At 39.8% G+C, this 26,557-nt stretch overlaps 8 protein-coding genes across 9 annotated transcripts; 4 read left to right on the forward strand and 4 right to left on the reverse strand.

Annotated features, from left to right (window-relative positions):
* The first annotated feature begins 134 nt into the window (after window positions 1-134).
* Window positions 135-3,629, forward strand: LOC126795191 (uncharacterized). Its single transcript, XM_050522033.1, has 15 exons — window positions 135-313; window positions 563-660; window positions 739-839; window positions 932-1,010; window positions 1,186-1,246; window positions 1,351-1,397; window positions 1,508-1,600; window positions 1,722-1,812; window positions 2,100-2,148; window positions 2,435-2,551; window positions 2,634-2,781; window positions 2,880-2,972; window positions 3,055-3,123; window positions 3,230-3,272; window positions 3,378-3,629. Exons 1-15 carry the CDS (start codon window positions 256-258, stop codon window positions 3,476-3,478), a joined length of 1,248 nt encoding a protein of 415 aa, XP_050377990.1. The 5' UTR covers window positions 135-255; the 3' UTR covers window positions 3,479-3,629.
* Window positions 3,630-3,830: 201 nt separating this feature from the next.
* Window positions 3,831-6,912, reverse strand: LOC126795193 (E2F transcription factor-like E2FE). Of its 2 annotated transcripts, none has more exons than XM_050522036.1 (11): window positions 6,666-6,912; window positions 6,493-6,560; window positions 6,358-6,410; window positions 6,168-6,245; window positions 6,004-6,069; window positions 5,780-5,888; window positions 5,580-5,647; window positions 5,419-5,491; window positions 5,259-5,320; window positions 4,760-5,150; window positions 3,831-4,223 (listed from the first exon to the last, which is right to left on the reverse strand). In XM_050522036.1, the coding sequence occupies exons 1-11, from the start codon at window positions 6,761-6,763 to the stop codon at window positions 4,141-4,143; spliced, it is 1,149 nt and encodes a 382-aa protein (XP_050377993.1). In that variant the 5' UTR covers window positions 6,764-6,912; the 3' UTR covers window positions 3,831-4,140. The 2 variants fall into 2 exon arrangements, with proteins under 2 accessions (XP_050377993.1, XP_050377992.1); XM_050522035.1 differs by having other exon boundaries at window positions 5,259-5,323.
* A 449-nt stretch (window positions 6,913-7,361) lies between these two features.
* On the reverse strand, window positions 7,362-9,367 carry LOC126795190 (pentatricopeptide repeat-containing protein At1g74900, mitochondrial). The gene has a single exon (XM_050522032.1). The coding sequence runs from the start codon at window positions 9,351-9,353 to the stop codon at window positions 7,857-7,859; it is 1,497 nt and encodes a 498-aa protein (XP_050377989.1). The 5' UTR covers window positions 9,354-9,367; the 3' UTR covers window positions 7,362-7,856.
* A 1,312-nt stretch (window positions 9,368-10,679) lies between these two features.
* LOC126795189 (anaphase-promoting complex subunit 8) lies at window positions 10,680-13,233 on the forward strand. The gene is made up of 4 exons (XM_050522030.1): window positions 10,680-10,906; window positions 10,985-11,285; window positions 11,559-12,809; window positions 12,911-13,233. Exons 1-4 carry the CDS (start codon window positions 10,821-10,823, stop codon window positions 12,998-13,000), a joined length of 1,728 nt encoding a protein of 575 aa, XP_050377987.1. The 5' UTR covers window positions 10,680-10,820; the 3' UTR covers window positions 13,001-13,233.
* A 309-nt stretch (window positions 13,234-13,542) lies between these two features.
* Window positions 13,543-14,875, reverse strand: LOC126795199 (uncharacterized). The gene is made up of 3 exons (XM_050522043.1): window positions 14,749-14,875; window positions 14,543-14,631; window positions 13,543-13,886 (listed from the first exon to the last, which is right to left on the reverse strand). The coding sequence occupies exons 1-3, from the start codon at window positions 14,773-14,775 to the stop codon at window positions 13,736-13,738; spliced, it is 267 nt and encodes an 88-aa protein (XP_050378000.1). The 5' UTR covers window positions 14,776-14,875; the 3' UTR covers window positions 13,543-13,735.
* A 372-nt stretch (window positions 14,876-15,247) lies between these two features.
* On the reverse strand, window positions 15,248-17,783 carry LOC126795194 (uncharacterized). The gene is made up of 6 exons (XM_050522037.1): window positions 17,191-17,783; window positions 16,957-17,008; window positions 16,775-16,861; window positions 16,001-16,065; window positions 15,728-15,883; window positions 15,248-15,621 (listed from the first exon to the last, which is right to left on the reverse strand). Exons 1-6 carry the CDS (start codon window positions 17,776-17,778, stop codon window positions 15,568-15,570), a joined length of 1,002 nt encoding a protein of 333 aa, XP_050377994.1. The 5' UTR covers window positions 17,779-17,783; the 3' UTR covers window positions 15,248-15,567.
* A 3,126-nt stretch (window positions 17,784-20,909) lies between these two features.
* LOC126795197 (two-component response regulator ARR5) lies at window positions 20,910-23,057 on the forward strand. Its single transcript, XM_050522041.1, has 5 exons — window positions 20,910-21,108; window positions 21,201-21,280; window positions 21,410-21,487; window positions 21,599-21,669; window positions 22,493-23,057. Exons 1-5 carry the CDS (start codon window positions 20,964-20,966, stop codon window positions 22,782-22,784), a joined length of 666 nt encoding a protein of 221 aa, XP_050377998.1. The 5' UTR covers window positions 20,910-20,963; the 3' UTR covers window positions 22,785-23,057.
* Window positions 23,058-23,670: 613 nt separating this feature from the next.
* Window positions 23,671-26,458, forward strand: LOC126795188 (formin-like protein 4). Its single transcript, XM_050522029.1, has 2 exons — window positions 23,671-25,026; window positions 25,139-26,458. Exons 1-2 carry the CDS (start codon window positions 24,077-24,079, stop codon window positions 26,448-26,450), a joined length of 2,262 nt encoding a protein of 753 aa, XP_050377986.1. The 5' UTR covers window positions 23,671-24,076; the 3' UTR covers window positions 26,451-26,458.
* Window positions 26,459-26,557: the final 99 nt, after the last annotated feature.

Raw genomic sequence — 26,557 nt, forward strand, 5'->3', positions numbered from 1 at the left:
CCGTTCTCTCCATATATTCACCCGTCACTCACTTTTTACTGCATCACTCCTCTGACTTTCTGAGTTGTAAAATACAAATCTTTCTGTACAAAACTGTAGCTTTCTAGTTCTGTAAAGTACAAAACTGTTCCCCATAAAGTTATACATTTGGGTTCTCTGAGTTCATTGAGCTCGTTCAAGGTTCTAGTTTTGTAGCAGAAAAGGGTTGTTGTTGTTGTTGTTGCCTTTAAGGATCCGGCTTTGTGTTAGAGCAAGATGGGGAGCTCAGATGAGAAAGTTGTTGCTGTGATCATGGTGGGCGGGCCCACTAAAGGTATGATCCTGTTAAGAGTTACTGTGATTATTGGATCCAACGATGAAGTTTTATTGCAATGAGATGATTTGCTTTGTGTCTGTAAATTTGAAGAGATATGACTTGATTTGGTATAGTTCCTCATTCAAATCTATGGCAAATATGTTGGAACTTTGTGATAGAGTGTTCTCACTGTTCGGTAGTTGAATCATGACGTGATCCATTATGCATTTCTTAATATATTTGAAGTTCTGAAATGAAATTATACAGGCACTAGATTCCGGCCACTGTCATTGAATATTCCGAAGCCACTTTTTCCTTTAGCAGGACAACCAATGGTCCATCATCCAATTTCCGCTTGTAAAAAGGTATATTCTTGAACTTCTATTTGCCTTTGATGTGTTATTCCGTGCTTAGTAGTTCAATATGTTTGTTTTGTTTTACAGATTTCTAACCTGGCACAAATCTTTCTCATTGGTTTCTATGAGGAGCGTGAGTTAGCATTATATGCATCTTCACTCTCAAATGAGCTTAAGGTCCCCGTTAGGTAATTCTTTCCTCATTCTTCTTTAGTCATTAGTTTTCAAAATGTTGAATTGGCTACTGACTTTTAGTTTACTCATCATTTGTGCTGTTTAGATATTTGAGGGAAGAAAGACCACATGGTTCAGCTGGTGGACTTTATAACTTCAGAGATCTGATCATGGAAGACAGCCCGGTTTTTACATTTTCCCTACTACTTTCTGTTTGGGTTAATTGATTCGGTGTTGTCTATATCTTTCCTGCTTCCTTCTGTTTCCTCACTGTAATTGTGCATAGTGGCCACGCTCATAGATGTTTTGATGGCATGCTTACTCGTATTAATGGCACATTATTGCTGATTTGGCTTGCAGTCTCACATATTCTTGCTGAACTGTGATGTTTGCTGCAGTTTTCCGCTTCCAGAAATGCTTGGTAACTATTAATGGGCTGCTGATGTTTGTGAAGTATTAACATAATAATTGTTCAATTTATGGCCTGCATAAGTTAATTAATGCCTTTTTTTTTCCTATCTGCAGAGGCTCACAGAAAATATGGTGGGATGGGAACGATCCTGGTCATCAAGGTTAATCACCATATGCACAGATAGAACTCTGCGAAGTTATATCTTCTGTTGATGGCTTATCATGTACTAAAAATTCTCCATGTTTATATTATCTTCTTTTGTCTGCGTAGGTTTCTGCCGAGTCAGCAAGTCAGTTTGGGGAACTTGTAGCTGATCCGGTCACCAATGAACTGCTCCATTACACAGAGAAGCCTGAGACTTTTGTATGTTTTAAATCGGGTTTCACTTGCATTTAGTGCCTCAATTGACTTGAATTAAGATTTCTTTCCTGCATGCCTCTTGCTTTTCTGTTAACCCTTCTTATGATGCTGTTATGTTATTCAGGTCAGTGACAGGATTAATTGTGGTGTCTACATATTCACACCAGATATTTTTAATGCCATAGAGGGTGTTTCCTCTCAGCGGAAGGACAGAGGTCAGTGATACATTCTCCATGTGTAGGCTATCCTATAGTACTTATGTGCTTTAGTATAAGGTATGCAATGCACTTGTGTATATTCAGTATAAGATATCCAAATTAACAAAAAATGTCTATTGATATGAAAGCTAAGATTTTAACAGAAGTATCTGCTTTTGTTTTGCATCAATGGTGAGATAGTTTGACAAATTAGACTGCTGTCACAAGTATTGCTCATTGTATCATTTACCTTGAAACCAAAAAATCTTCATCGTGTTGACATGTGATCTCTCTGGTATTTGCAGCTGACTTAAGACGTCTGTCCAGTTTTGAAGCCCTGCATTCCGCAACAAGGTTTCTCATAACTCTAGTATGGAAGGACTTATGTATACAATAAAGCTATATAGAAAGTTAGAAACTGTTACTAGTTAGACCCTGTTTGCTTTCTCTATCCCAGAATAGTTATTGGTCACTCAACAAAAAGAAAGTGAAAACCTTCAGCCAAATGACCATTTAGAACTACTGTAAGAAAAACATCTTGTGAAAGAGGGAAAAAAAACATTGTTTTTAGGTGATAGAAAACTTTATTTTAGAAATCATGTCCTGAAGTTTCAATAGCTGATACATATTCTTTCGATAGGAGTGCATCCACACACTTTGTAAGGTTGGATCAAGACATCCTATCCCCTCTGGCAGGAAAGAAGCAGTTGTATGCATATGAAACCATGGACTTTTGGGAACAGATTAAAACACCTGGGTAAAATTAGCCTATCAAGTTTTCATTTGCTTTGATAACATTTTTCTCTAATAATCTAGTATATGTTTTGCTCTCTCTGCAGAATGTCCTTGAAATGTTCTGGTTTATATCTTTCACAATTCCGAGTCACCAGCCCTCATCTGTTGGTGAGTGGGGATGGTACAAAGAGTGCCAATATTTTGGGTGATGTTTACATTCATCCGTCAGCAAAAGTACACCCCAGTGCTAAAGTATGCACACTGAACCTAGCATTAGCATTGGTCTTGATCAATTTTTAATGTATGGCTCTAGTAACATATTAATAATCTCCTGATATCTTGTCCCTCAGATTGGCCCCAATGTCTCTATATCTGCAAATGCTCGTATAGGAGCTGGTGTGAGGCTCATAAGTTGTATCATACTCGACAATGTTGAAATTAAGGTAAACAGCTTAAGTAAAGATCAGGAGCGCAACTCAAACTCAATTTACCTTGTGTTAACAAATTTGTAATGTTTTTTGGCAGGAAAATGCAGTCGTTATTCATGCAATTGTTGGATGGAAATCTTCTATTGGAAAATGGTCTCGTGTCCAGGCGAGCCTAAATATTTCATTTCTATTTATGTTCATTAAGAGAACATGTATATGCCTTCGATTGTTGCAATTTGTTTTCTTAGTTGTGTTCGCTACTATGATTTCAGGCTAGTGGGGATTACAATTCAAAGCTCGGGATCACAATCCTTGGTACTTGTGCTTATGTTTGTTTATACATGGTTCTTTTTCACGCTGATTTTTGTTTGAAAACACATGCTGCACTATCTGATCTGGATACTATCTTTAATAATGCAGGTGAAGATGTGACAGTTGAAGATGAAATAGTGATTATCAACAGCATTGTCCTCCCCCACAAGACACTCAATCTCAGTGTTCAAGAGGAAATAATTCTGTGATAATCCAAGGGTAGCTAGCCACCCAACTTTACATTACAGTATCTCACACTATTATACAGCTTTGATTGCCCTTTAGTGTCATGATTTGTAATTCAAGTAGGTGATTGTTCATTTGTAATTTGAAGTCCTGCTAATAAAAAATATATGTTAATAGTTCAGATATAAACCCTCTTAAGTTCCCAAATGAGTTGTGGGAACCATATCTAGTGTTGATTTTCAAGTAGTTTATTTTCTTGCACTCAACAGTGGCATGAACTTGGCTGCATGTTAACCCCAGGCCAGCCGCTCAAACCTAATAAGAGCACTAACCAGATTACCAGATTGACCAAACAAGAATCAGCTTGCTGCAAAATTGAATTTATTAATAGTGCTGCGTACTTTTGTTTCCAGAAAGATAACGAAAGTAATGTTATTGACTGGAGCAAATAAGCCTGCCATGTATAATATACAACATTTGCTTCAACCTAAGCATATTCCTAACAATCAGCTGCATAAATCAAGAATAGAATCTGTATCGAATGCCAATAAACAGATTGACAAAATGTGAAAAGTATCCTGAGGATTGCTATTCTAACATGGATCATGGGGTGATCCCTTCCCTGTCGAGTCAACAGAAGCAATATCCTCGATCATTTTGGGCATGTAACGATATGGGAGAAAGATCAAGCTTCAATTGGCTTCTCAACAACTTCAGAGTACCATGACTTCCATGCTTCCACGTAATGAGAGAACAGCTCCTTCAAAGCTGCAAATTAGATCACACAAAACCATTAAATTGGTAATTTACAACAAAAACTGTATTCAGATTGGGATTTCTGTCACTTATAGTGTGGAGTTTTATATTCATGTACCACACTATTTTTGTTGCCTACTATTTCTACACTGAGCGATGACAGCCTATAAATAATCCCTACTGCAACCTGTGCAAATGGAAACCTAACTTCCTCTTGTTCTCTAATTCTTCTCTCCCCTAGTCTCCAGTTCTGTTTATTTCTCTTTCCTCCTCTTTCCTCTTTCTCTCACAATTTTCTCCTGCTCCTACATCAAAAGGGGTCCGAGGCTGATAATAATACACAGGTCATTGAGGAGAAAATGAAGCTCTCAAGAGAAAAGGTGGAACCATCATTCATCTCTCAATACAATAAACAAAAGTCAAGACCTCTTGTTGGTTACGAGTGAATTTATACCTAAAAGGTATTGTATTAGGTGACTGATGATAATTGATAAACACAGCAACACCATTTACTACCAAGTGAATCATGCTGAAGCATAAGATGATACCTTGATTCTGATAGTGGGGACGGTAAGTAGAGGACAAACTGTCCCAGTCAACTTTCTTCATGCTGAAATTCCCAGCCTTGGCAATAGTAACTGGTGCAAAGGGACCAAACTGGTAGCTCTTTGTACCTTCTTTTGAGTCCTCTAAATTGTTCCTATCAACCGTACGTACTACGCTCTCACGTCGCAGTACTGTATTGTCATGTTGCTTTTGTTTCTGAGCTTCCAATTTCCCAGTAATAGAAGATTCTACTCTACCCCTTTTACAACTGACGTTTGTGATATCAGTTCCAAAGGCTCTCTTTCTAGACTCATCTGAAGCTGAACTCGTGGCATCTTTTCCTTTAAATCCTAACCATTTGTATGCAGGCTTCCTTGTATCAGCTGTGTGGGTCTACATATTTATGAACAAAGGCACAATTTAGCATGGAAGTACATTATACATGCAGTTTAAGTGATGATGAATTCTAAACTTCACCACTACAAGTTCTACAAGTTGTACCTTTTCAATCAGATTCATGGAGGACAAAACATTTGCAATATCATAAATCCGCCTTACTTTAGCTGCTTCATCAAGTAGAAAAAGGCAAGCGTTTCAGCTCCTTTTCAAGTAATATGTCACAAAGATTTGAAACAAACAAATACAAGTTTAGATTTCTTACTTCTCATTACAGATGCATTGTGTACATCCCCAAGTAATAACTTTGCAGCTTCATCAAGGGAGATAGATTCTACCTACAAGTTCATAGGTTACACAATCAAAATTCACCCAAAATAACATATAATAAACAAATGAATAAGTAACAATAAGCATTGCACTCACAGTGGAGCAGACAAAGAGCTTCAAAAAATTCTGCGTAAGTAAGGCTAGAGACTTTTCCCTTCTATTTTCTGCAAAAATTTACCAAAACAAGTTCCAGGATGTCACCGAAATGCTTCACACACCCTACCAAACTAAGAAGCCAACTTAGCACCGTATGATTGACCTGACTAACTACCAAATTTTAGGAAACAAAGACTTGCCATTTTTCGAGTTTGATAAAGATTTGGGATTGACACTGAGATTATCATTCTGACTCCCGGTAGCCAGACCACTTTCATCACCTTCCTCATCATCTGAACCCTGTGAACACTGCAAAAACACAAAACAGCAGTATCATGAGTACCAGAATCAAACCACCAAATTTCCACAAAAAACTTTAACAAAATTGAACACTGACAATCAAAAGAACAGTCCTTTCACTTACTTTTAGGTCATCAATTCCCTGCGAATGGCCATGGAAAGCGTTGAAATTCTCTCTCATACCCTCCTCCTATTACACCACCAAACCCAAAATCACTTTCCACATTTTCAATACTAAAATTGACTAAATCAGATCTGAATCTTCATAAACAGCAAAAAAGCAGAAACCTTGAGGTGCTGTAAGGTACTAGGGATTGCCGCAAATCCTCTCCATGAATACTGATTCTTCGCCTTTCGCGCAAGAACCTGTAAACACCCAAATCAAAAACCCTAAATTTGGGGGTCCAAAATTAAAAACCCTAAATTTGGGTACAAATCCAAAATCCCCAAATCTCATCACACAAAAAAAAAAACTAACCCCAACGCTCTCAAGAACATTAACGATATCGTAGATCCGCCGCCTCTCCACACCTGCACAATTCCCACACCAATTCAGATCCCCAAAATCGAACGGCCAGAAAAATTTCAGAGACTAACATAAAAGATTACGAACCTAATCTAGTAGCGGCGTCGTCTAGGCCGACGGAGATGACGCCTTCGCGATCGTACAACGCTATGAAACTGAAAGATTCCAGATTCGAGAAATGTCAAAATCAGAACCAAACAGTCAGATTAAAAAAAAATTGAAGAGAGAAGAAGAAGAAGAAGAAGAAGAAAGGGATGTACTTGGAGCACAGGAGGCCCAGAGACTTCTGCTTCCGGCTGTAAGCGTGGTGCCTGGAACCGTTCTCCTTCTGCGGCGGCGGAGGTGCGGCGGACTCCATGGGTGGGGTTGTTCAGAAATGGAGGGAAAGGAGGTGGGAGGAGTGGGGTTAATAGAGGTCCGTTAAGGCGGGGAGAGGTTTAGGGATTTGAAAATTGAAGGGATGGGAGTATTTGGGTTTCTAGAAGAAGAGAGAATTCAAATGTTTGAATGAGCGGGAAAATTTAACGCCCTATTTTGTTTTGGATTTTATTTGGGTTTGGTACCCAAATATAACGCTTTATGGTTTCCAATTATTGGGCCGGGTCAACTTTTCTGGAGTTTGTCCTTGGGTTTTTCTGTTTGAGTTGTTTGTACTCGACTATTTGTGACTTTCATTGAATTTTTTTCTTGTTACATTGAAGCTCCAACTGGGGCTGGAAATTTGCGGTCAGTAGATATGCACTGAAGTTTGATTTGCTTTACTGCAGAAACCTGGTGCTGGGAGTAAAATCTTCCGAGGCGAACGATAATCAGTGCAGAGCAACAGCTTGCAGTTCAATAAGTGACACTTTCAGCTTCACGGGTAAAAGAACTCCAGCTAAACCTGGTACAAGTGCATCTGAAGAACGAGTATGTCAATCCCGCAATTTATTTTCCCTCAACACTGCTCTGTAAGCTGTTGACACATTCCAGATTGAGAACACAAGCAACAGACTCAATTGCTGACATTCAGGATGCAATGGTGGACAGGGCAAGCACTAAGCATCGTGTTATGATAACACCAACTGCCACTTTGTTTAAAAAGGTTAAAACACCGTGAAGCCTCATTTCACAATGAATACCTTGTTCTGACTGTTAATCAGGATGAAACAAGCTTATGTTGAACCTTGAAATTCATGAACAATGACAATCCTGACTTGAACCCACAAAGAGTACTCCATCTCCAAACGGTATGAGATGTCATCATAACCCTCAAATTGGGTGCTACATAAATATCTGCTTCAATGCTAGTTTACAATATAGCCCACTCATTCTATAAACTGTAGTGAGACGGCACAGGAAAGAGCTTTGCAGTAACATTGAGCGTGAAAGCTTCAGCAGGAACGTGAAATCCCTTAGGAGCAGTCACGGTGTTTTTTATCCAATGACAATCAAATCTCTGCAGTTCAAGTCTATAATCTAACCTGACGGGGAAGACGGCCACATCTGCTCTGCGATCTGAGAATCTCTTTTGCAAAACCTTGATTACCAGTTAACAAAAGCCCATCTAGAACCCGATTAAAGGTGTACTTCCGGGGCAAAAACCCTCTATCAACCATCTCAATTAGCAACTTCCCTGCCACTAACAGATCCTCAGGTTTCTTCCTCACAAACATGGCACTTATCAACACATTGTAAGTATCCAAATTAGGCAAGCACTCTCCCCTACCCATCTTCTCAAATACATCCAACGCCTTATCAATCTCCCCATCATCACAAAAGTACTGTATCACAACATTATATGTCTGAACATTCGGCTCACACTCATCACCCTTCATCCTCTCCATCAACCCCACCCCCCTGTCCATATCACCAGCATGACACAACCCCCTAACCAACACATTATAAGTCGTCACATTAGGCACATACCCCTTACTCACCATCCCCTCAAAAACCACCACAGCATTCTCCACATTATCCTTCTTACACAAAACCTGAATCAAAGCATTGTAAGTCGCAACCGAAGGAAGCACCCCATCCTCCACCATCCCATCGAAAATCCTCCTCGCCTTCTTAATCTCCCCGACAACACCAAACCCATGAACAAGTGTAGTATAAGTAACAACATCAATGTCACACTTCCTCTTCTTCATTTCCAAGAAAAACTCCCACGCCTCCTTAACCTGCCCAGCTCTAAGATAACCTTTAAGCATTATGTTATACGTAATCAAACTCGGCTCGATTCCTCTCTCCACCATCTCCCTTAAAACCTCTAAAGCCTTGGGAGTCCTCTTAACCAAACACCAACCATTAACAATCACATTATAACTAACACAATCAGCTCTAAACCTTCCTCTGAAAACTTTAAACAAATTATACGCCTTTTCCACACGTTTCGATTTACAAAGCACATCAAGAACAGTATTGAAGGAACTCAAATCCTGAGGGCAGCCGTGTTCATGCATAGAGAGAAATACCTTGACGGCTCTATCGGGTTTGCCGGCGGCGACGTACCTCTCGGCGATGATGGCAAAGGTTCTCGGGCCCGGGCCGACGCGGCGGGCCTTCATGCGGGCGACGAAGGCCCAGAGGGACTTGTAGTCGCGGAGGCGGCCGGCGATGTCGACGGCGTGGTCGTAGGAGGAGGCGGCGTGGGTGTAGGTGGGGTGGCGGTCGAGGGCTCTGAAGAATTGGAGAGCTTTGGGGCCATGGTTCCAGAGACGCTTGAGGGTTTTGTTGACGGAGTCCAGGGTCCAGTGGATGTTCGGGTCGTGGAGGATCCGGGGTATGGATTGCGGGTCGGATTTGAGGATAAGGGAGGCAAAGGCGGCGTCCTGAGGCGGTTGCGGCGGTGAGGTGGTTAGGGTGTGGTGTAATGGAATTGAAAATGAAGTTGGTTGAGCTTTGCGGAGTAGAGTGAGCATTTTCTGGGGTTGCAACCGTTGGCGGTTACATTTTTCCCACTTCATATATTCCCGGCCACTCCTAAACCCTCGTACTTCAAGATGTTAGGATCACAAATATACTTAATGGGTTAGATCACTTATGTACGTTTGGGCCGATAATTGTAGGGGTATAAAGCTATTACCCGCTTCTATTAGACTTGAAATCCTAATGTTTCTCAAGTCCACAAAGATCATTAAGTCCACGAAGAATCATCAAGCTACTAAATCGCTCGTTCTTCATCAAATCCAAGTCCGAACTAAAGTCTACGAAGAATCGTCAAGCCACCAAATCGCTCGTTCTTCATCAAATCCAAGTCCGAACTCAAGTCCACGAAGAATCGTCAAGCCACCAAATCGCTCGTTCTTCATCAAATCCAAGTCCGAACTCAAGTCCACGAAGAATCGTCAAACTACCAAATCGCTCGTTCTTCATCAAATCCAAGTTTGAACTCAAGTCCACGAAGAATCGTCAAGCCACCAAATCGCTCGTTCTTCATCAAATCCAAATCCGAACTCAAGTCCACGAAGAATCGTCAAGCTACCAAATCGCTTGTTCTTCATCAAATCTAAATCCGAACTCAAGTCCACGAAGAATCGTCAAGCTACCAAATCGCTTGTTCTTCATCAAATCTAAATCCGAACTCAAGTCCACGAAGAATCATCAAGCTAACAAATCGATCGTTCTTCATCAAATTCAAATCCATATCCAAATCAAACTCAAATTATCAAGATCAAGTGCACGTTACCCTTGAGCCAAGTTACATATGGAGATATAATCATAGGAGTTCACAAAGATTGTAACCGCGCGCTTGATATTCAATAAATCACTTTTTATTTATACACGTATCTGCACTCATGCTTGTTTTCAGATTCTCGTTCTACACGTTCTCGCAAATATGAAGTGGATTTTACTCATGCATCTTATTAGCAGATGTGCGAAGGTCTAGTTATTTACCATATAACAAAATAATAAACGCTAATATAAATCGATAGAATAATAATAATTAGAGTCGAACTCTTAAACAAGTTAATTTAAAACTCTTTCATTACCTGCTGAGTATATTGCAGTAATGCGATGTCCATGTGATGGTCAAATATATCACAAGTGGTTTATAATGTTGGTAGACTAATAAGGCGACTCCCTTGTTCACAAAAACTGTGTTACAAACAAAAGCAAAAGAAAAAGGTTACCTTATCTAGGGCCTGATTGCAAATATAAGCAAGATACATGGGAAGAATCATAAAGAGTAAAAGAACATAGGCAATAGTGCAAAACTTAGGAAGTAAAGAGGCCCATAAATGAGAATTGTCCAAACTAAGAACCTACACAAAGGACCAGTCCACCGAATTCTTTCTCCTCGTTTTCAAAAATCTCTATCTGGGCGCGGGGTGTTAGTCAGTGAGCTCCGTCACTCACGGCGCACGTTGAAGAACCGCCGCCACCGCCGCATGTCAAATCCCACCGTCGCCGACTGATAAAAACCCCAATCGATGAACTTGAAAGACAACTACCGCATCGAGCTCCGCGCCGCCATTCGTCAGCTAACCGATCGTTGTCTCTACGCCGCGGCCAAATGGTAAGAACCCCAAATTCGAAAAACCCTAAATCCCCAAATTTCTGCAAAACCCTAAACCCCGGGTTTGATTTTTTGCAGGGCGGGGGAGCAATTGGTGGGCATCGAGCACGACCCGGCCAAGTTCACGCCGGCCAACACCAGATTCCAGCGCGGCAGCTCCAGCATTCGCCGCAGATTCACTGACGTCATCGCGACGCCAATTGCCGGCGTGTCGTATGTTTCGACTCCGATTATGGAGGAGGATGAGATTGTGGACGGCGATTTTTACCTTCTGGCGAAGTCTTACTTTGATTGCAGGGAGTATAGAAGAGCTGCTCATGCTCTTAGGGATCAAGGTGGTAAAAAATCAGTCTTTTTACGCTGTTATGCTCTTTACCAGGTTAGTTACACTCTCTTCAATTCAAAGTTATCTTCTCCTTTTGTGAGCTTGTTTCGATTCAATTATTACGTTAAATAGTAGAGTTTAGGATCAAACATATAGTAGAGTTTGGTGTAACAGCAGCTCCGATTGCGCAATTAGGGTAGACTTCAATAGTTTAGTTTTCATGATATTTAATAGATGGTTTTCAGTTTAATGTACAAGATTCTTATTTTCTACCTAGTTTGATACTTGTATTTATGTGTACTTTCTTGTTTGAATTGCTTAATGAAGGCTGGAGAGAAGCGGAAAGAGGAAGAATTGATGGAACTTGAGGGGCCACTAGGAAAGAGCGACATTGTGAATCGTGAGCTGGTTTCCATTGAGAGGGAGCTATCGACTATTCGGAAAAATGGTAAGATTGAGCCTTTTGGACTGTACTTGTATGGCCTCGTGCTGAAAGCGAAAGGGAATGGGAACCTTGCTCGTACAGTTCTTGTGGAGTCTGTTAATAGCTACCCGTGGAACTGGAATGCCTGGTTAGAGCTGCAGTCTTTGTGCACTACGGTTGACATCTTGAACAGCCTGAGTCTCAATAATCATTGGATGAAGGAGTTCTTTCTTGCCAATGCTTACCAAGAACTAAGGATGCACAAAGAGTCCTTGTCGAAATATGATTATTTGCATGGCATTTTTGGTTTTAGTAATTACATTCAGGCTCAGATTGCAAAAGTACAGTACAGTTTGAGGGAGTTTGATCTAGTTGAAGGGATTTTTGAAGATCTTCTCAGGAACGACCCTTATCGAGTGGAGGACATGGATATGTATTCCAATGTGTTATATGCAAAGGAATGCTCATCGGCACTGAGTTACCTTGCCCATAGAGTCTTTATGACCGATAAATACAGACCTGAATCTTGTTGCATTATTGGGAATTATTACAGCTTAAAAGGGCTGCATGAGAAAGCAGTTCTATACTTCAAAAGGGCACTCAAACTGGATAGAAATTATTTATCTGCTTGGACCCTTATGGGCCATGAATTTATTGAGATGAAAAACACACCAGCTGCTGTTGACGCTTATCGGCATGCTATAGATATAAATCCGAGTGATTATCGTGCTTGGTATGGATTAGGACAGGCTTATGAGATGATGGGTATGCCCTTTTATGCTCTCCATTACTTCCGGAAGTCGGTGTTTTTCCAGCCATGTGATTCTCGGTTATGGATTGCCATGGCTCATTGCTATCAAACTGATCAGCTGAATATGATTGATGAAGCAATGAAATGTTATGAAAGGGCAGCAAACTGTAATGACAGGGAATCAATTGCCCTGAACCAGCTAGCTAAGCTAAATGCTGAGCTTGGACGTACTGAAGAGGCAGTTTATTACTACAAGAAAGATCTGGAGAGGATGGAAGAAGAAGAGAGGGAAGGGCCAAATATGGTTGAAACCCTTTTCTTTCTTGCTAAGTACTTCAGAGAGCAGAACAAAATTGAAGAAGCAGAGGTCTACTGTACCCGTCTTATGGATTATACCGGTCCGGTGAGTTACAATTCTCTCTAAATGTGTATTACCCCTATGATAGCTTTTATAAATATGAATCAGTTGATAACAATTAGTAATTTCTTTGTCCACTAATGCAGGAAAAGGAAAGAGCAAAAAGTTTACTTCGAGGAATTAGAATGGAACAAACTGGTCTTCCTTCTATGGATATTGAGCGCTTTCCTCCTTGATTTCTCGCCATGACCTATCACAAGTATCAACTTCATGGGCGATGGGAGCTGCAATTGAGCATTGTTTGGACTCTATTAGTGAAGCAAGATTTTTGAATCTGTTCTCATGTGTAATTTAGTAACTGCTATGCAGATTGTTTATGGGTCTGATTGCCGCAGACGATCCAAGTCTAGCGCTGTAGTCTTGTCTAGTCTTTCTAGGGCATAATTTTAGCTTCAAAAGCATTTGCTGCTCCCTGTTGTGGTTTATCTTGCTTTACTGTTTTTTTTTTGTTACAAGCTTGACTGAATTGTAAGCAGCAACCTATTAATTTAGGAAAATTCATATCATTCTGTGCTTATCTTGTGTTGTGTGTATGGCAGACTGGTAGTCATGAACTTTATATGTTCCTTACTGGTGACAATAGAAATCATGCACAAAGGCCAACTGTAGGACTTCACCGTGTGTTTTCTTGAACTTGTTAAAAGAAGCCAGAAGCACAGCAAAAGAACAATATTTCTATCTAAGATCTATAAGCAGCAAAAACAATATGAAACCACGCTTAAGGAAACATCCATCGGTAATCATTTCTCCCAACCAAATTCAGGTTACATAATAATTATCCACTGAATTTATTTCCATTGTTTACCCCAAACAACCGGGTTAAATTTAACACAACCACTCAAGTTCCAGTTGCAACCAGCGATTTCAAAGTCACCATGTCTGACAATGCCCCATTTCCATTATGATTTCAATTACTTAGCTGGGTCAGCGAAGAAGCTGTTGATGCCTGGCATGATTTCCGGGGACTTGTTACGGACAAATCTCCTCAGCATATGCTCCTGGTACTTTTCTCCCTCAGCAAAATTCTCCAGTACTCCAGCAGCCCTGTTCTCCTTGGACACTCTGATCCAGTTATAAAAGCAAGAAACAGAGTTATTATAAGTCATCACAACATCCATGATAGCTACAAAGAAAAGATCAGTCAGTTGTTTTTACACCAAGAAGTTCATAATCCAAATGCCTTCTGTTTAGTTTCACAACCTCTAAACTCCCAAATGAATTTCATCAAATATAAATTACCTAGATACTTAGCTGATTAAAACCTATTTGAATGATCTGATTGCTCGTGCCACACTGATTTTGTTTCTAACTGCATAGCATACATATGAAAAAGCTTCCATTGAGGACCTTGTAATGAGGACCAAGTGAGGACTTTCAAATGAACACAAAAAGTCAAAAGTCCCATTCTTTTGGTCCTGAATATCTACTCAGCCACTCTAATCACTACTCTTTGAACACAGGTTTGCATAGGTTTAAATTAAGCATCAAAAGCTTAAAATAAGCCCACAAAAAACCCAAAAATAATTGGACTTTTCTTATCCTAGTTTTAATTGTGCATTTTCAGTTCACTCATGAATCCAATCTTCCCCCAAAAAGGAAATCAAACGCATAATAGTAATAGTAATCTTAATTAAAGCAACAAACTTTGAACACAAAACTTCCATACACGTCTCTACATAAACATGTATGCGTATTAGTGTAGTCGTGTAGAGTTAGACCTGACTTCAGGGTTGATCAACATGTGGCGGACCATACTGAACCCACAGATACCGACGGCAGCTCCAACGGCCAGGAACAGCGGGTAAACCTAAACAGACCAAAAACGACGCCGGATTAGCACACAAAAGGTCAAAAAATGAAAGCCGTGGAAATACCGAACCAAAAATAGTAAAGCAAAATCGGAGGGGTAGATCTGACGGCGTACCTCAGGCCTCAACCACCGGCTAGCCATTGATTGCGATGGACGGAGCAAATTCGAGAGAGCTGAAGGCTTTTGGGAAATGAGAAATGAGAAATGAGAGTACTGAGCTGAGCCACCGACTTTATCCTCTGTAATTTTCTGACTTGTTTATTGGCATGGTGGAGTTCGATTGGCTGGTCCGGGGGCGAATCAGTGAGTGGCACGTCACTAATTTAGCTTCTCAAGGTCCGGTTTTACATTTTTAATGGGAAACAAAATACTATGGGCGCCGTTCCGAGTCACCGGCCGGTGAGACAGGCGGTATACTTGGCACTGTTATCTCAACGACGTCGTTTTGGATTTGAACTCTCTTGCTTATTAGCTTATGTTAAGAAGCAAGATTAACGACTCGTATATTGTATGCTTTTCATTTTTCAGCTACCGGTCTAGCAGTTAGAGGATATGAATCTGATTTACATATATAATACAGGAAGTTAACCACAAAGATTACCAAGATCACTGCTGTGAGCAACAAAGAATTTTTACTAGACGCTTTGCGAGAAACATCTCTTGATCACTAGTAAAAATGTAAAATGGCATAACTGCATAATTGAAACAACTGGACCGGTGCAGTTTCGTGGCCCTCGTGAGAGATATGAGCTTCTTCCTTGTTGATTTTCGACGCAGCTCCTCTCCACTGTGAGGCTCAGTTCAAATGAAAATTGAAGGTTGCATGCACAGATGCACAACACTCACTTGGCAACAGTTATCAACCAAGGTTTGTTAAGTCGTTAGTGATTCAGAATCAGGTCATCAATGACTTCTTTCCCCCAACCATCTGTGTCAATTGTTGTGGCGTATACGATCACGCCACGAACCTTGTTTTTTGGCAAGTACCTATAAAACCAAGGAAACAGTTAATTTGGATTCACATACCCATTGTATTCCTCACTACCATAAATCTATTTTGTTTTGGCTTAGCAGCAACATATAACTAACTTACCTTCTCACTCAAGAGGCTTGGAGGCTCACTCTCTTTGCAGTCCTTATTATCATTCTCTGCCTCAACCTCCCTGTCTATCACAATGGTTGGCCGATTATCTGATGCACCAAACATTGCCTCATCATGAGCAGCTTTGATCTGCTCCTCCTTTTTCGTCTTCACGTAGAATGAGTAACATCAGAACCAAACCAAATGTTATGGAATCAAGATTGCACAATTGGACATCAAATTGGATCTTAAATAAGTATACAGTAATAGACATGAAAAAAATACCTCAAAGGCCGAAAACCGAAAGCTTTTGCCTATGTGATTGACAAGCGCTGCATCATCTTCAGCAACTACAAAGAAGGTGAAGATTTGCAATTATTGACATAGTAACATTGCTATAATGAGTTGCAACATACAGTCTAAATAGGTCAACTTGACAGTGTATTTGATCACTGATTATAAAGTCGAAAATCGATGATCAGCAATCTAATGATACATTTCTTTCTCATCCAACCTATGATAATCAATTAACAAATAATCTGCACACTGGCTTTCTCTTGGATAGCTAATATGCAACTCATTAACATTATATTCTACGATTACCAAGCAGTGGGGGTGCAAGCTTAAAACAATCATCTAAACATTTTATTGATATGGCCAGGCCATAATTACATTCCCACTATACTATCTAGTTTGGGAAACAACCTGTTGTTGTGTGATACTCTTTTCTAATAACAAGCATCATATACTCTCAAGAATATGATGCTTGAGAGTACATAATATTATTATCATCAAAGGAGCTGCACATAGGATATACTTCAACTCCTGTGTCAGAGCTTTTATGCTTATGCAGACATAGCAATTAAGACGAGGACAGACAAGAAGATACACATTGATACTATCAAAGTATGCCGTTTATCTTCTTCTCTGCATATGACACAGTTATGAAGTCACCAAGATAATCTAAATATCCCAAATCTTAACTGGCAAAAATGCCAGAAACAAGATGCAAAATCTTTACTTTCTAGCAAACAACTTGGCATTGCCGATATTGATTACCTTCAATTTCATCATCGTCAAGTGGTGCATTTTTATCAAAATCAAATCTTTCCCAACCCTCTGTGCCTTTGGTTGTGTCCTTCCCCGCTGCATTAAACACAATATGGTAATTATTTCCACAACTCCATTCTACCCCAAACATTACAGACTCACACATCCCATAAACACCAGCCGGAACTCACCAGTTTCAGCAAGTTGGAGTTTCATCTTCGCTTTTACCCTCTCCGCTGCAGACTGTCATAACACATTGTATCACTCTTCAAATTCTCAGTGCTAAAACTAAATTGGTAAACACATACAATGGTCTCACAACTATAAAGCTTAAATATATGATCATTGCAATAAAAAGTAAGCATCAAATTCATTGCATTCCTAAAACTTCAAACAAAGTAATTCAATTTGTAACAGAATCATACCATTTTGTCATAGCCTTGAATCAATCTATAATAGTCAGCACCACCAATCCTCTCCTTCTCCAATCTACCTCTACTCTTCTCCAAACCTCTCTCCCTCGCCGGCGACTTGCTCCGGCTCCTCCGCCGCTCCTTTCTCGGATTCCGAGGAGACCTACTCCTCCGCCTTCTCTCTCTATCTCTCTCCCTATCTCTATACCTCTCTCTGCTCCTACTCCTACTCCGATGCCTCGACTGCCGCTCTCTACTTCTGCTCCGCCTCCTCGAATCCCTATCCCTCTCCGAAACCCTAGCCCGCCGCTTGTCCTCCTCTCCAGCGAGCTCCTCCGTCTTCTTCCGCTTCAGCTTGTTCTGGATCGACTGAACCTGCGCTTGCTTTTCGAGCTCTGACGTCTTCCCAGGGCTAGAGGCCTTCACGAATTTGCTCATGAACGACGACGACGACGTGTACGCCAGCGCCGAGCCACGCGCGGGGACACTTTCGGAGTCGGACTTGGCCGAAGAGAAGCCGAGGCCTTGTTTGAACCTGGCGGCGCCTTCGCCGCGCCGGGTCAGATCCTCGTAGTACGCCGCCGCTTTTGCTTCCTCCATTTTCCGACGACGCACAACCGAATCGGTGGCGGGTCCTTTTTTATTTATTTACCAGCTTTGGACGACGTTATGGGTTGGGCTTGGCATACTTAAAAAGCCATATACGGCCCATTCCTGAATGGAACTAGAGGCCCATTCAGTGGTGAATGCTAATGTTTTTTTTTTCTAGGAGTTCTTGTACATAATTAAGCTCTGTAGCTCGGAGGCGATGTGATTGTTCAATACATTGAGCTGGTGTTGAGTCACTCGACAATCGACATGAATCACATGATTGGATATGTTGATTACACTCCAAAGAAACACAACAAACAAACACTTGCTCCGATTTGCCCTACTTGCTTCCCAATTTAGGTTCTAGGCATGTGCAATTGTGGATGGACTTGTTTGTTCTTTTATTTTACCAAACTCGATTGGAATCTTCATTTGATTTTATCAAGTAATATGACTCATTTATTGTATACATGTATATATTTCATCGATACATTATGTTCGTGAGGCGTGTTATACTATGCAATCTTATATGTTAACGAATCATAACCCCTAAGTCACTACAATGATGAAATGGATCGAATTAGTTGGAACATTACTTGATATAAGGCATCGCATTTTGCTACACGCGAACACCCCATGGACACGAATGTCGATCATGCACCACTCCCGTAGAACGTTACGTCCCTCCTTAATAATGTGGTTAGCCTGGCTAGTTGTATTCGACCACCATCTCTTGCTATGGACAAACAAGTACTAAAATGCAAATCAAATGTACGAAAAATAAAATCAAATATGATCGATCGATCTCTGGGCTTCTGGATGACACTAAACCCGTACAGTTTAGAGATGATTATGTTCCAGATACTATTTCGTAAGCAGATCTATCTAAGTCTCGACTTTTCCAGATTTAGCAACCCTGCAAAATGAAACCTGCACACCCAAAATGTGATCATCACCAAGCCTCTCATTATCAACAAGGTCAGCAATACATGAATATATATATATATATATATATATATTGATCTTCAGAGACACACAGCAGGCAGCACAGCACACAGGGAGAGGATCAGAATGGGGTGTGCTGGAAATCCGAAGTTGATCATGGAGATCAAATCCAAACCAGCAGGGCCCAAATTCCTAAGATGATGATCACAGTTGGGGATGACAAATTGTCAAATCAATTTATATTTTAAAGAGGAAACTGGTGACGGTTCACGCAAATGGAGGAGGCACTGATACCCCACCTGGATCATGCAAAGATATCGTCGTGTCCGTACAACAGTGAATATAATTCAGTGATGAAATCGGCTTTCCCCTTCTTGACGCCGCCGGTATGGGACGACTGGGGTTGATTTCACTGGCCAAAAAATAACCCTGAAAAATAAAAATGAATGCACTGTAAATTAATATTTGACCAGTGGAGCGGTCAAGACTGGAAAAAGAGAGCTGAAAATAGGAATCATAGGATCAGAGATCTACTACTCTATCTATCTTGTTCAGATGTCATCACATCAAACCTGCATTCTTCTGGTTCTGAAACAATAAAGATCCCTTTGTTAATGTTAATGGGATTTTGCTTCCTGTTTCTGTAATTTACTATGATATAATTTCATAGGCTGGTATCCATTTGGTGTAATATCATACTGCTATTGGTTGTGATCCCACTTCCCCAATGTGTCTGCTAGCTTTGTCATGCACCAATCACTTGTAGAATACAAAACATAACCTGAAAACCTATGGGTGTTGATAAAGGATCCAGACATCTAGTGATGCATTAGTGCTAAAGATAGAAGCTTTCAGAAAATTTAAAAGAAAATTTAAAAAGGCCTAAAAAGATATATTTTTTAGTTAAGAAAATCTTCCATTGTATACTAAATGTGTTCAGTGTTAATATAAGCCAATGTGATGATGAGTTCATAGATCTCAGTATATAAATGATCCTTCTACATAAAGCCAGAGATTGTTTGATCAGATATAAATCATATAATTCATAAAATTACTGTCTTGTTTTACTGGTGGTGAGGTGTAAATGCATTTAACTTCCAAACCTAACTATCATGGTTAAGTACTTAATTTAGGTGAACTAGTAATACCATTTTACAGTGACTATCTCATTTTACTGATCTTCAAGATCTTACAATCAATATGGATATGACAATGCATTAACAACCAATTAATGGCTTCTATTCCCAACCAAAGACCTCAGGAATATTGATGTCTCCAGCAGAAAACAACCCAGTTTTCCACCAAGCACTTTCCCCAATTCGCTCAGAATTACTATTTACTAAAAGTCTTCACCTCATTCAAAATGACTAAAAGGTGGGAGACCTGGTTTCAACTTGAAAGTTTCAGTGCATGTTCCTAGAAATTATTTAGAAAGTTCCATGCAAAATATTTCACAAGATATTGCTCAAGATTTTCCCAGTGGACCATTTGACCAACTGGTTTGGATTTTTGATTTATAGTCAAATTTGTCATAATCAAGATCAAATCTTTATTCATTTAGATTGTCTCTAAACTTCTAGGTCACATCCTGTGGAGCAAACCATACTATTTTTTTTTGTAGTAAAAAATAACCTTAACAAACCAATGGTTTCAGCACACTGAAAGAGAATTCCCAAAGAGACTAGTCTGAATATAATTGAAATAAAGGAGTAACTGAAAAGGTTAAAGAACTGTAGCCAAGTCAATATCTTCCTTCCCACTCAAACCAACCAGAGAATCATCAGAAAATCTAAAATGCAACCCCACAGAATCCTCAATACAAAATCCCAAAATACACAACAAGAGAGAGAAAGACTGACAATGACCAATTTACTAGAGAGAGAAGGAGAGAGTGAAAATAAATAGGAGGCAATAAATATAAATATAGAAAGGTTGACAGGACAATGGACAAGTTGGGTGGTATAATCCTCTCTGTTAGATTTGCACAGAGAAAACAAAATCTCACAGATAATATTGGATCCTCACAATCTCAGCTTTACCTCTTTTTTCCTATTTTCCTCTTGTTTTTGAATGAAGTTTTTCTCGTCTTTCCAAAAAAAAAAAAACAAAAAAAAAAAGCTACCCACTATAAAACTTGTACACCCACCTCCACATTTTCTCAAACGCTTCCAAAAACATACTCTGCCATTCCTTCTCTCTCTGGTCCCTGCACTTACTGTTTTCTTAAAGAACCCATCTATAGAATCATAATGGCCACCGCCGGTGACGTTTTACGGAGAAATGTGCCGGAAAGTTTTGATTTTTCTGAGAAGGAGCTTCATGTTTTGGCTGTGGATGATAGCATCATAGACAGGAAGGTCATTGAGAAGCTGCTTAAGATTTCTAGCTGTAAAGGTAAGCCATATGCTTGTGAATGAATTGTGATTGGCTCCCAAATGGCGGGTTTGGATTGGTTTCTAAGAGAAAGATTGGATTTTGTTTTGCAGTGACTGCTGTTGAGAGTGGAACAAGGGCTCTGCAGTATCTAGGCTTGGATGGAGAGAAGAAGAGCTCAGTTGATTTTGATGTAAGAAATCTTTGTCTCTTTAAAATTTTGTACATGAAAGTTGTTTGAAGGAAAAAAAAGGAACAATTTTGATACTCGTTTTGGGTTTATGGTGGGTTTTTGACATTTGGGTGCTTGATTTGGTTACAGGCTATGAAGGTGAATCTAATAATCACAGACTATTCAATGCCTGGAATGACAGGATATGAGCTGCTGAAAAAGATCAAGGTTAGTCATTTTAGGCTTTGTAGCACTTTTATATGTTATTTTGCTTATGATTAAGGGTCTTTAGAAGCATAGAACTAGGAGATTGATTTGTGTTATATGAATCTTATACAGGAATCATCAGCTTTTAGAGAAGTTCCAGTGGTGATCATGTCCTCAGAGAACATCCTCACTCGTATCGATAGGTATGGTCGTAGACTAAGCATATCTGTGCAATTTTTCAGTGATACTTTGATATGTTTGTAGTTGTTTCATTTGTATGCCATTTAAAACAGAGTTTTGGTGATAATCAGAGCTATTAGGTTCATAATCATAAATTGTTGTTAGGGTTTGTTGTGTCTTAATCACATAGTAGCAAATTCTTAACAAGATATGATCTGTGGATCTAGGTGATTTGTCTTCTGAATCTTCAAGATGACTTGTCTAATATGCAATTATGATCAAATCTTTACAAGATCTGACTTGTCTTTTGCCTTAACCCTCCCAAATCTTTTATAATGATCATTTACTCTCCAAATCTTTTGGTGGGGATCCTCAAATCTTTTTTGTTTGTTAAATGGATTCTCAAATCTTTAAGAAAAGTCTTTCACATGGTTTTTGCAATAATTTTTCCTTTTTTCTGAAAAGGAATATTGTTTATCATCTAAACTCATTGACTATATAAAACACTCAATGTACAACTAATTAGCAATTGCTAAATCATATTTTATGTTAGGTATGGTGTGTTCTGTTTGACCTCTCATGGTTAAGTACAGCTGACCCCTTCATGAGTCTAATAAGCCATGCTAAGAGCCCATGGGCATGATCTGTATAGATGGTGTTGTCTTAATCATTGCCTTGCCCATAATGACTATACAAAAGGCTATTGTACAACTTTTACCAGTGACCCTAGGAGCCTTTATATCATATTTCCTGACTTAAATATGAAGTTTATATTTTACAAGATGCACTGATAATTATGCTTCTAGGAAGGTTTCTGACAGTAATTTTTTCACAATTGGCTAACAGATGTTTGGAGGAAGGAGCCGAAGAGTTTATAGTAAAGCCGGTAAAACTTTCAGACGTGAACCGCTTGAAAAATTTCATGATGGGAGGAGAAAGAAAAGAAAATGGAGCGAGGAAGGTTCAGAAAAGGCCGCTTCAAGTTGACTACAACAATGCATCATCGCCACCCTCGCCATTACCGCAATTGTCGGGTCCGTTTGCTTGTAATCTAGCTTCACTACAGTCATCTTCATCGCCATCATCTCCCTTACCCAGATGTTCCTCAAAGAGACCTAGATTGCACAGCATGGATTAATATTGTCTGCCATTAGTAAATTTAGTAACTCAATACTGTCCCCTTTTTCCAATTTTGAGATTCCCATGTATGTCTGTTACCACTTCCCACCATGTAAATTCTAACATGAAACTTCCACTGGGGACTAGGAAAAGTAGGGAACGGTATAAAAGTCTAGGATTTAAAGTTTCTTTTTTTTTTCTCTTGGGGTTTCACTTTTTGCTGATGTTGCATATGGAACCAGATTAAAATCATCAATGAAATCCCAAATAGTGAAGGGAATATTTTCTTACCTGAATGATCTTATTCCTGTTTCGATCAATCAAATATTTGATTTTGTGATTTTTTTTTACCCTTCTTTTTTTCTTTTGTTGGAATCGTTGCACGTGCTTGTGTTCTTGCTCAATCTTACTTTGGTCCCAGAATTTTGCAATTGTCTCCAGATTCAGCAATATGATTATTTTGCTTTGAAGTTAGGCAAACAGATGTAGACCGTCTACATTATTACTTGTTAGCTACTTAGGTTCACATGATTTTCTAAGGGCCCAAATAAGATTTGCTCATATGCCCTTTTGTTTATTGGTTTCTTCTGCAGGCCCACTAATTCTGTTTCTTGTTGTTGTTGTTGGTTCTTCTTCTTCTTCCATTTCGGATCACTCAACAGCTTTGTGATGGTGGGTCAGTGTTAGCTTGGAATTTTTCTTATAATAATCAGACTTCAAACTTTGTTAATAACAATGATGTACACTGTATCTCCTGGTACTATGCATATTAGGATGAAATTTGGATCCATTAACCAAAGAATTTATGATGCCAACAAACCCTAGCTGGAGTATGAAGTCTACAGTATGTCAATCCAAATCAGTATCCTAAATATTTTAACACGGACTTCATTTGATTCCAGCAACAAACTCTAGTTTCATGCATTTGGCGTTTTTAACAACACTGGAAATGAAAGGACGGCCATCATAAACTTCACACCAGCCATCTGCCAAATGCTGTACGCAGAAGGGCCATGGTAGTAAACTAGTAATTTCCCCTAACTAAAACCCAGCAACAACACCTACCTTCATTGAAAGTGTCAGCAAACCAACAACAAAACACAACAATTGAAGTTGCTACCAGAATATGATGAACACAAAGAAGACACTTAACAAAGTTCGGTTTGCTTCTTTTGGGACTCTTTCAGAAAGCACTTGTCATCTTACTGCTTTTTGGGGAAGTAGTTCTCCTCTTTTACTTGTACAGGAAGATTGAACCTCGTTATCAGATTATTCTCTGTTTTGTCTGTGCCAGGTGCCAAATTATAGAGGATGGCAGCCTCAAATGGAATAGTACTTGCCGAGATCATTGCAGCCTCAGCTTCAACGACTTTTTTCATTGCCGGAATCTTCTTCTTCATATACAGATTCCTAGTTGCTCGGCGCCATCTAAATGATAAAGGCAGTGGAAGCTTTCGCAGGGAGGAAGTTAGGACAACTCGGGAAGATCAGCTCAGGCAATGCAGTGGAAATGTGAAGGGGTTGATTGTTGATGAGAATGGTGTGGATGTTTTTTACTTGAGGAAACTAGAAGGTGGCCAGGTTCAAACACATTTTCCAAAAGTAGTATTCAACCCGAGTTATGAAGACGATGATGAAGAAGAAGAAGAAAAGAGAGTGGATACTAAAGGAGAAAGAGCTAAAATGCCAAAACCTGAAGCTGTTCACTCTCTTAATGAGCCATCTGATTTGATCAATCAAGGAAAATTACCGAAACCGTTCACACAAAATCCAACTTCAGAAGCTTTGCTTTCATTGCCAAAGCTACAACAACGGCTTCCTCTAAAATCTCATGCACCTCCATTCAGAATAACACCACCAAAGAAGTTGGAAAAGCAAGCATTAGAATCATTGTCTCCTCTACCACCCCCACCATCAATAAATGTATCTGCACCACCGCCACCACCCCCACCACCTCCTCCACCATTTGTTCCTCCACCACCACCACTGCCGCCACAACTGCCTAGGATAGTAAGAAAAAAATCTCTACCACCTACTCCACCTAAGCTTGGTGGTGATGTTTTGACACCAAAACCTCCACCTACACCTAAAGGCATACCGAAGAACAAAAGTAGGGCTGAGGCCTCAGCAGGGGACGATTCAACTCATTCAAGAGTGAGTGTCATCGGGCAAACAAAGATGAAGCCATTGCACTGGGACAAGGTTATGGCTGCTGTTGATCATTCAATGGTCTGGGATCAAATCACTGATGGATCGTTCAGGTAATATCTAGTCTCAGTCTCCCCTTTATATTGTTATTCGTTTGTGTAGTCTAAACATTTGATCACATCTTTTTCATTATATAATCTTATCAATTTCGTATGTGAATTTCAGATTTGATGATCAGCTTATGGAAAATTTGTTTGGATATAACATCACAAAAGGCCAAACCACAGAAACAAATAATAATGTGTCTGCTTCAACGAAGTCTAATGCTGCCCCAACAGCTCAAGTTTTCCTTCTAGACCCCAGAAAGTCTCAAAACACAGCTATAGTGCTAAAGTCTCTCACAATCTCTAGAAAAGAAATCATAAATGGTCTTCTTGATGGTCATGGGCTCGGTTCAGAAACACTCGAAAAACTCACCAAAATTTCTCCAACCAAAGAAGAAGAGATCAAGATCCTCCAATTCAATGGCAATCCAAATAAGCTTGCAGATGCTGAGTCTTTCCTCTACCACATTCTCAAAGCTGTCCCTTCGGCTTTCAGTCGATTTAATGCAATGCTTTTTCAGGCAAATTATGACCCTGAAATCCTTCACCTCAAGGAGTCACTACAAACACTTGAACTCGGTTGCAAGGAGCTAAGATCTCGAGGTTTCTTCCTTAAACTCCTTGAAGCAATTCTCAAAGCTGGAAATCGAATGAATGCTGGAACTGCTAGAGGTAATGCACAAGGTTTCAACCTAAGTGCTCTTCTGAAGCTATCTGATGTCAAAAGCACTGATGCAAAGACTACTCTGCTTCACTTTGTGGTTGAACAAGTAGCTCAATCTGAGGGTAGAGGCTTAGTGATCAATCAGAGAAGCCAAACTAGTAAACCAAATTCGGATAATCTGACAGCCGAAGAGAAAAGAGAGAAGTACTTAATCCAAGGGCTACCACTGTTGGGAGGCTTGAGTTTTGAGTTATCCAATGTGAAGAAAGCAGCTACAATAGACTACGATAGCCTCATTCGTATAAGCTTCACTCTCACTAGCCGCGTAGATGAAATCCGAAAGGTTCTGACACAATGCTGCAGTGCTGAGAGTGAGACAGGAGGTTTTGCAAGAGAAATGAAAGTATTTTTGGAGGAATGTGAGGAGGAGCTTAAGGTGGTGAGAGAAGAGCAAACAAGGGTCATGGAACTCGTGAAGAGAACCACTGAGTATTACCAAGCCGGAGCTGCGAAAGAAAAAGAAGCTCAGCCACTTCAGCTCTTTGTGATTGTTAGAGGTTTCCTAGACATGGTTGATCTTGTTTGTGCAGAAATTTCAAGACAGGTACAGAGGAAGAGTACTTCTACAACCACTGTGGGATCAGCATCGCCTCCATTGTCACCTTCAGTCCTAACACCAAAGAAATTACAGAACTTCCACTCACATTTCAATTCACATGTGTCTTGGTCATCATCTTCCAGTGATTCAGAAGATGATTTCAGAAGTTGATCTTGTGCAATTATTTTCAAGTAAAATGATTCTTATTGGTTGTTTTACTTTACCTACATTTCCTTTGCAGCTTAAATTCAATAAAATGTATAGAAAATCCCAGATTT

The sequence above is a fragment of the Argentina anserina genome, chromosome 5 (assembly GCF_933775445.1).
Source record: "Argentina anserina chromosome 5, drPotAnse1.1, whole genome shotgun sequence".
Lineage (NCBI taxonomy): Eukaryota > Viridiplantae > Streptophyta > Magnoliopsida > Rosales > Rosaceae > Argentina > Argentina anserina.

What these genes read in the sequence shown, in the direction of transcription:
- LOC126795191 (XM_050522033.1), top strand. Translation starts at nt 256, where the DNA reads ATGGGGAGCTCAGATGAGAAAGTTGTTGCTGTGATCATGGTGGGCGGG. An exon ending in TCGACAATGTTGAAATTAAG is followed by an intron (nt 2,973 to 3,054) that starts GTAAACAGCTTA and finishes GTTTTTTGGCAG; the next exon opens with GAAAATGCAGTCGTTATTCA. An exon ending in GCTCGGGATCACAATCCTTG is followed by an intron (nt 3,273 to 3,377) that starts GTACTTGTGCTT and finishes TTAATAATGCAG; the next exon opens with GTGAAGATGTGACAGTTGAA.
- LOC126795194 (XM_050522037.1), bottom strand. Translation starts at nt 17,778, where the DNA reads ATGGAGGAAGCAAAAGCGGCGGCGTACTACGAGGATCTGACCCGGCGC. An exon ending in TTCAAGGCTATGACAAAATG is followed by an intron (nt 17,009 to 17,190) that starts GTATGATTCTGT and finishes GTGTTATGACAG; the next exon opens with TCTGCAGCGGAGAGGGTAAA. An exon ending in ACTCCAACTTGCTGAAACTG is followed by an intron (nt 16,862 to 16,956) that starts GTGAGTTCCGGC and finishes TGTTTAATGCAG; the next exon opens with CGGGGAAGGACACAACCAAA.
- LOC126795189 (XM_050522030.1), top strand. Translation starts at nt 10,821, where the DNA reads ATGAACTTGAAAGACAACTACCGCATCGAGCTCCGCGCCGCCATTCGT. An exon ending in CTCTACGCCGCGGCCAAATG is followed by an intron (nt 10,907 to 10,984) that starts GTAAGAACCCCA and finishes GATTTTTTGCAG; the next exon opens with GGCGGGGGAGCAATTGGTGG. An exon ending in GCTGTTATGCTCTTTACCAG is followed by an intron (nt 11,286 to 11,558) that starts GTTAGTTACACT and finishes TGCTTAATGAAG; the next exon opens with GCTGGAGAGAAGCGGAAAGA.
- LOC126795190 (XM_050522032.1), bottom strand. Translation starts at nt 9,353, where the DNA reads ATGAAGTGGGAAAAATGTAACCGCCAACGGTTGCAACCCCAGAAAATG.
- LOC126795197 (XM_050522041.1), top strand. Translation starts at nt 20,964, where the DNA reads ATGGCCACCGCCGGTGACGTTTTACGGAGAAATGTGCCGGAAAGTTTT. An exon ending in TAAGATTTCTAGCTGTAAAG is followed by an intron (nt 21,109 to 21,200) that starts GTAAGCCATATG and finishes TTTGTTTTGCAG; the next exon opens with TGACTGCTGTTGAGAGTGGA. An exon ending in ATCCTCACTCGTATCGATAG is followed by an intron (nt 21,670 to 22,492) that starts GTATGGTCGTAG and finishes ATTGGCTAACAG; the next exon opens with ATGTTTGGAGGAAGGAGCCG.
- LOC126795193 (XM_050522035.1), bottom strand. Translation starts at nt 6,763, where the DNA reads ATGGAGTCCGCCGCACCTCCGCCGCCGCAGAAGGAGAACGGTTCCAGG. An exon ending in CTGGGCCTCCTGTGCTCCAA is followed by an intron (nt 6,561 to 6,665) that starts GTACATCCCTTT and finishes GGAATCTTTCAG; the next exon opens with TTTCATAGCGTTGTACGATC. An exon ending in TTTATCAAACTCGAAAAATG is followed by an intron (nt 5,648 to 5,779) that starts GCAAGTCTTTGT and finishes AAATTTTTGCAG; the next exon opens with AAAATAGAAGGGAAAAGTCT.
- LOC126795188 (XM_050522029.1), top strand. Translation starts at nt 24,077, where the DNA reads ATGGCAGCCTCAAATGGAATAGTACTTGCCGAGATCATTGCAGCCTCA. An exon ending in ATCACTGATGGATCGTTCAG is followed by an intron (nt 25,027 to 25,138) that starts GTAATATCTAGT and finishes TGTGAATTTCAG; the next exon opens with ATTTGATGATCAGCTTATGG.
- LOC126795199 (XM_050522043.1), bottom strand. Translation starts at nt 14,775, where the DNA reads ATGGCTAGCCGGTGGTTGAGGCCTGAG. An exon ending in GCCGGTGGTTGAGGCCTGAG is followed by an intron (nt 14,632 to 14,748) that starts GTACGCCGTCAG and finishes TGGTCTGTTTAG; the next exon opens with GTTTACCCGCTGTTCCTGGC. An exon ending in TTGATCAACCCTGAAGTCAG is followed by an intron (nt 13,887 to 14,542) that starts GTCTAACTCTAC and finishes TAACTGGATCAG; the next exon opens with AGTGTCCAAGGAGAACAGGG.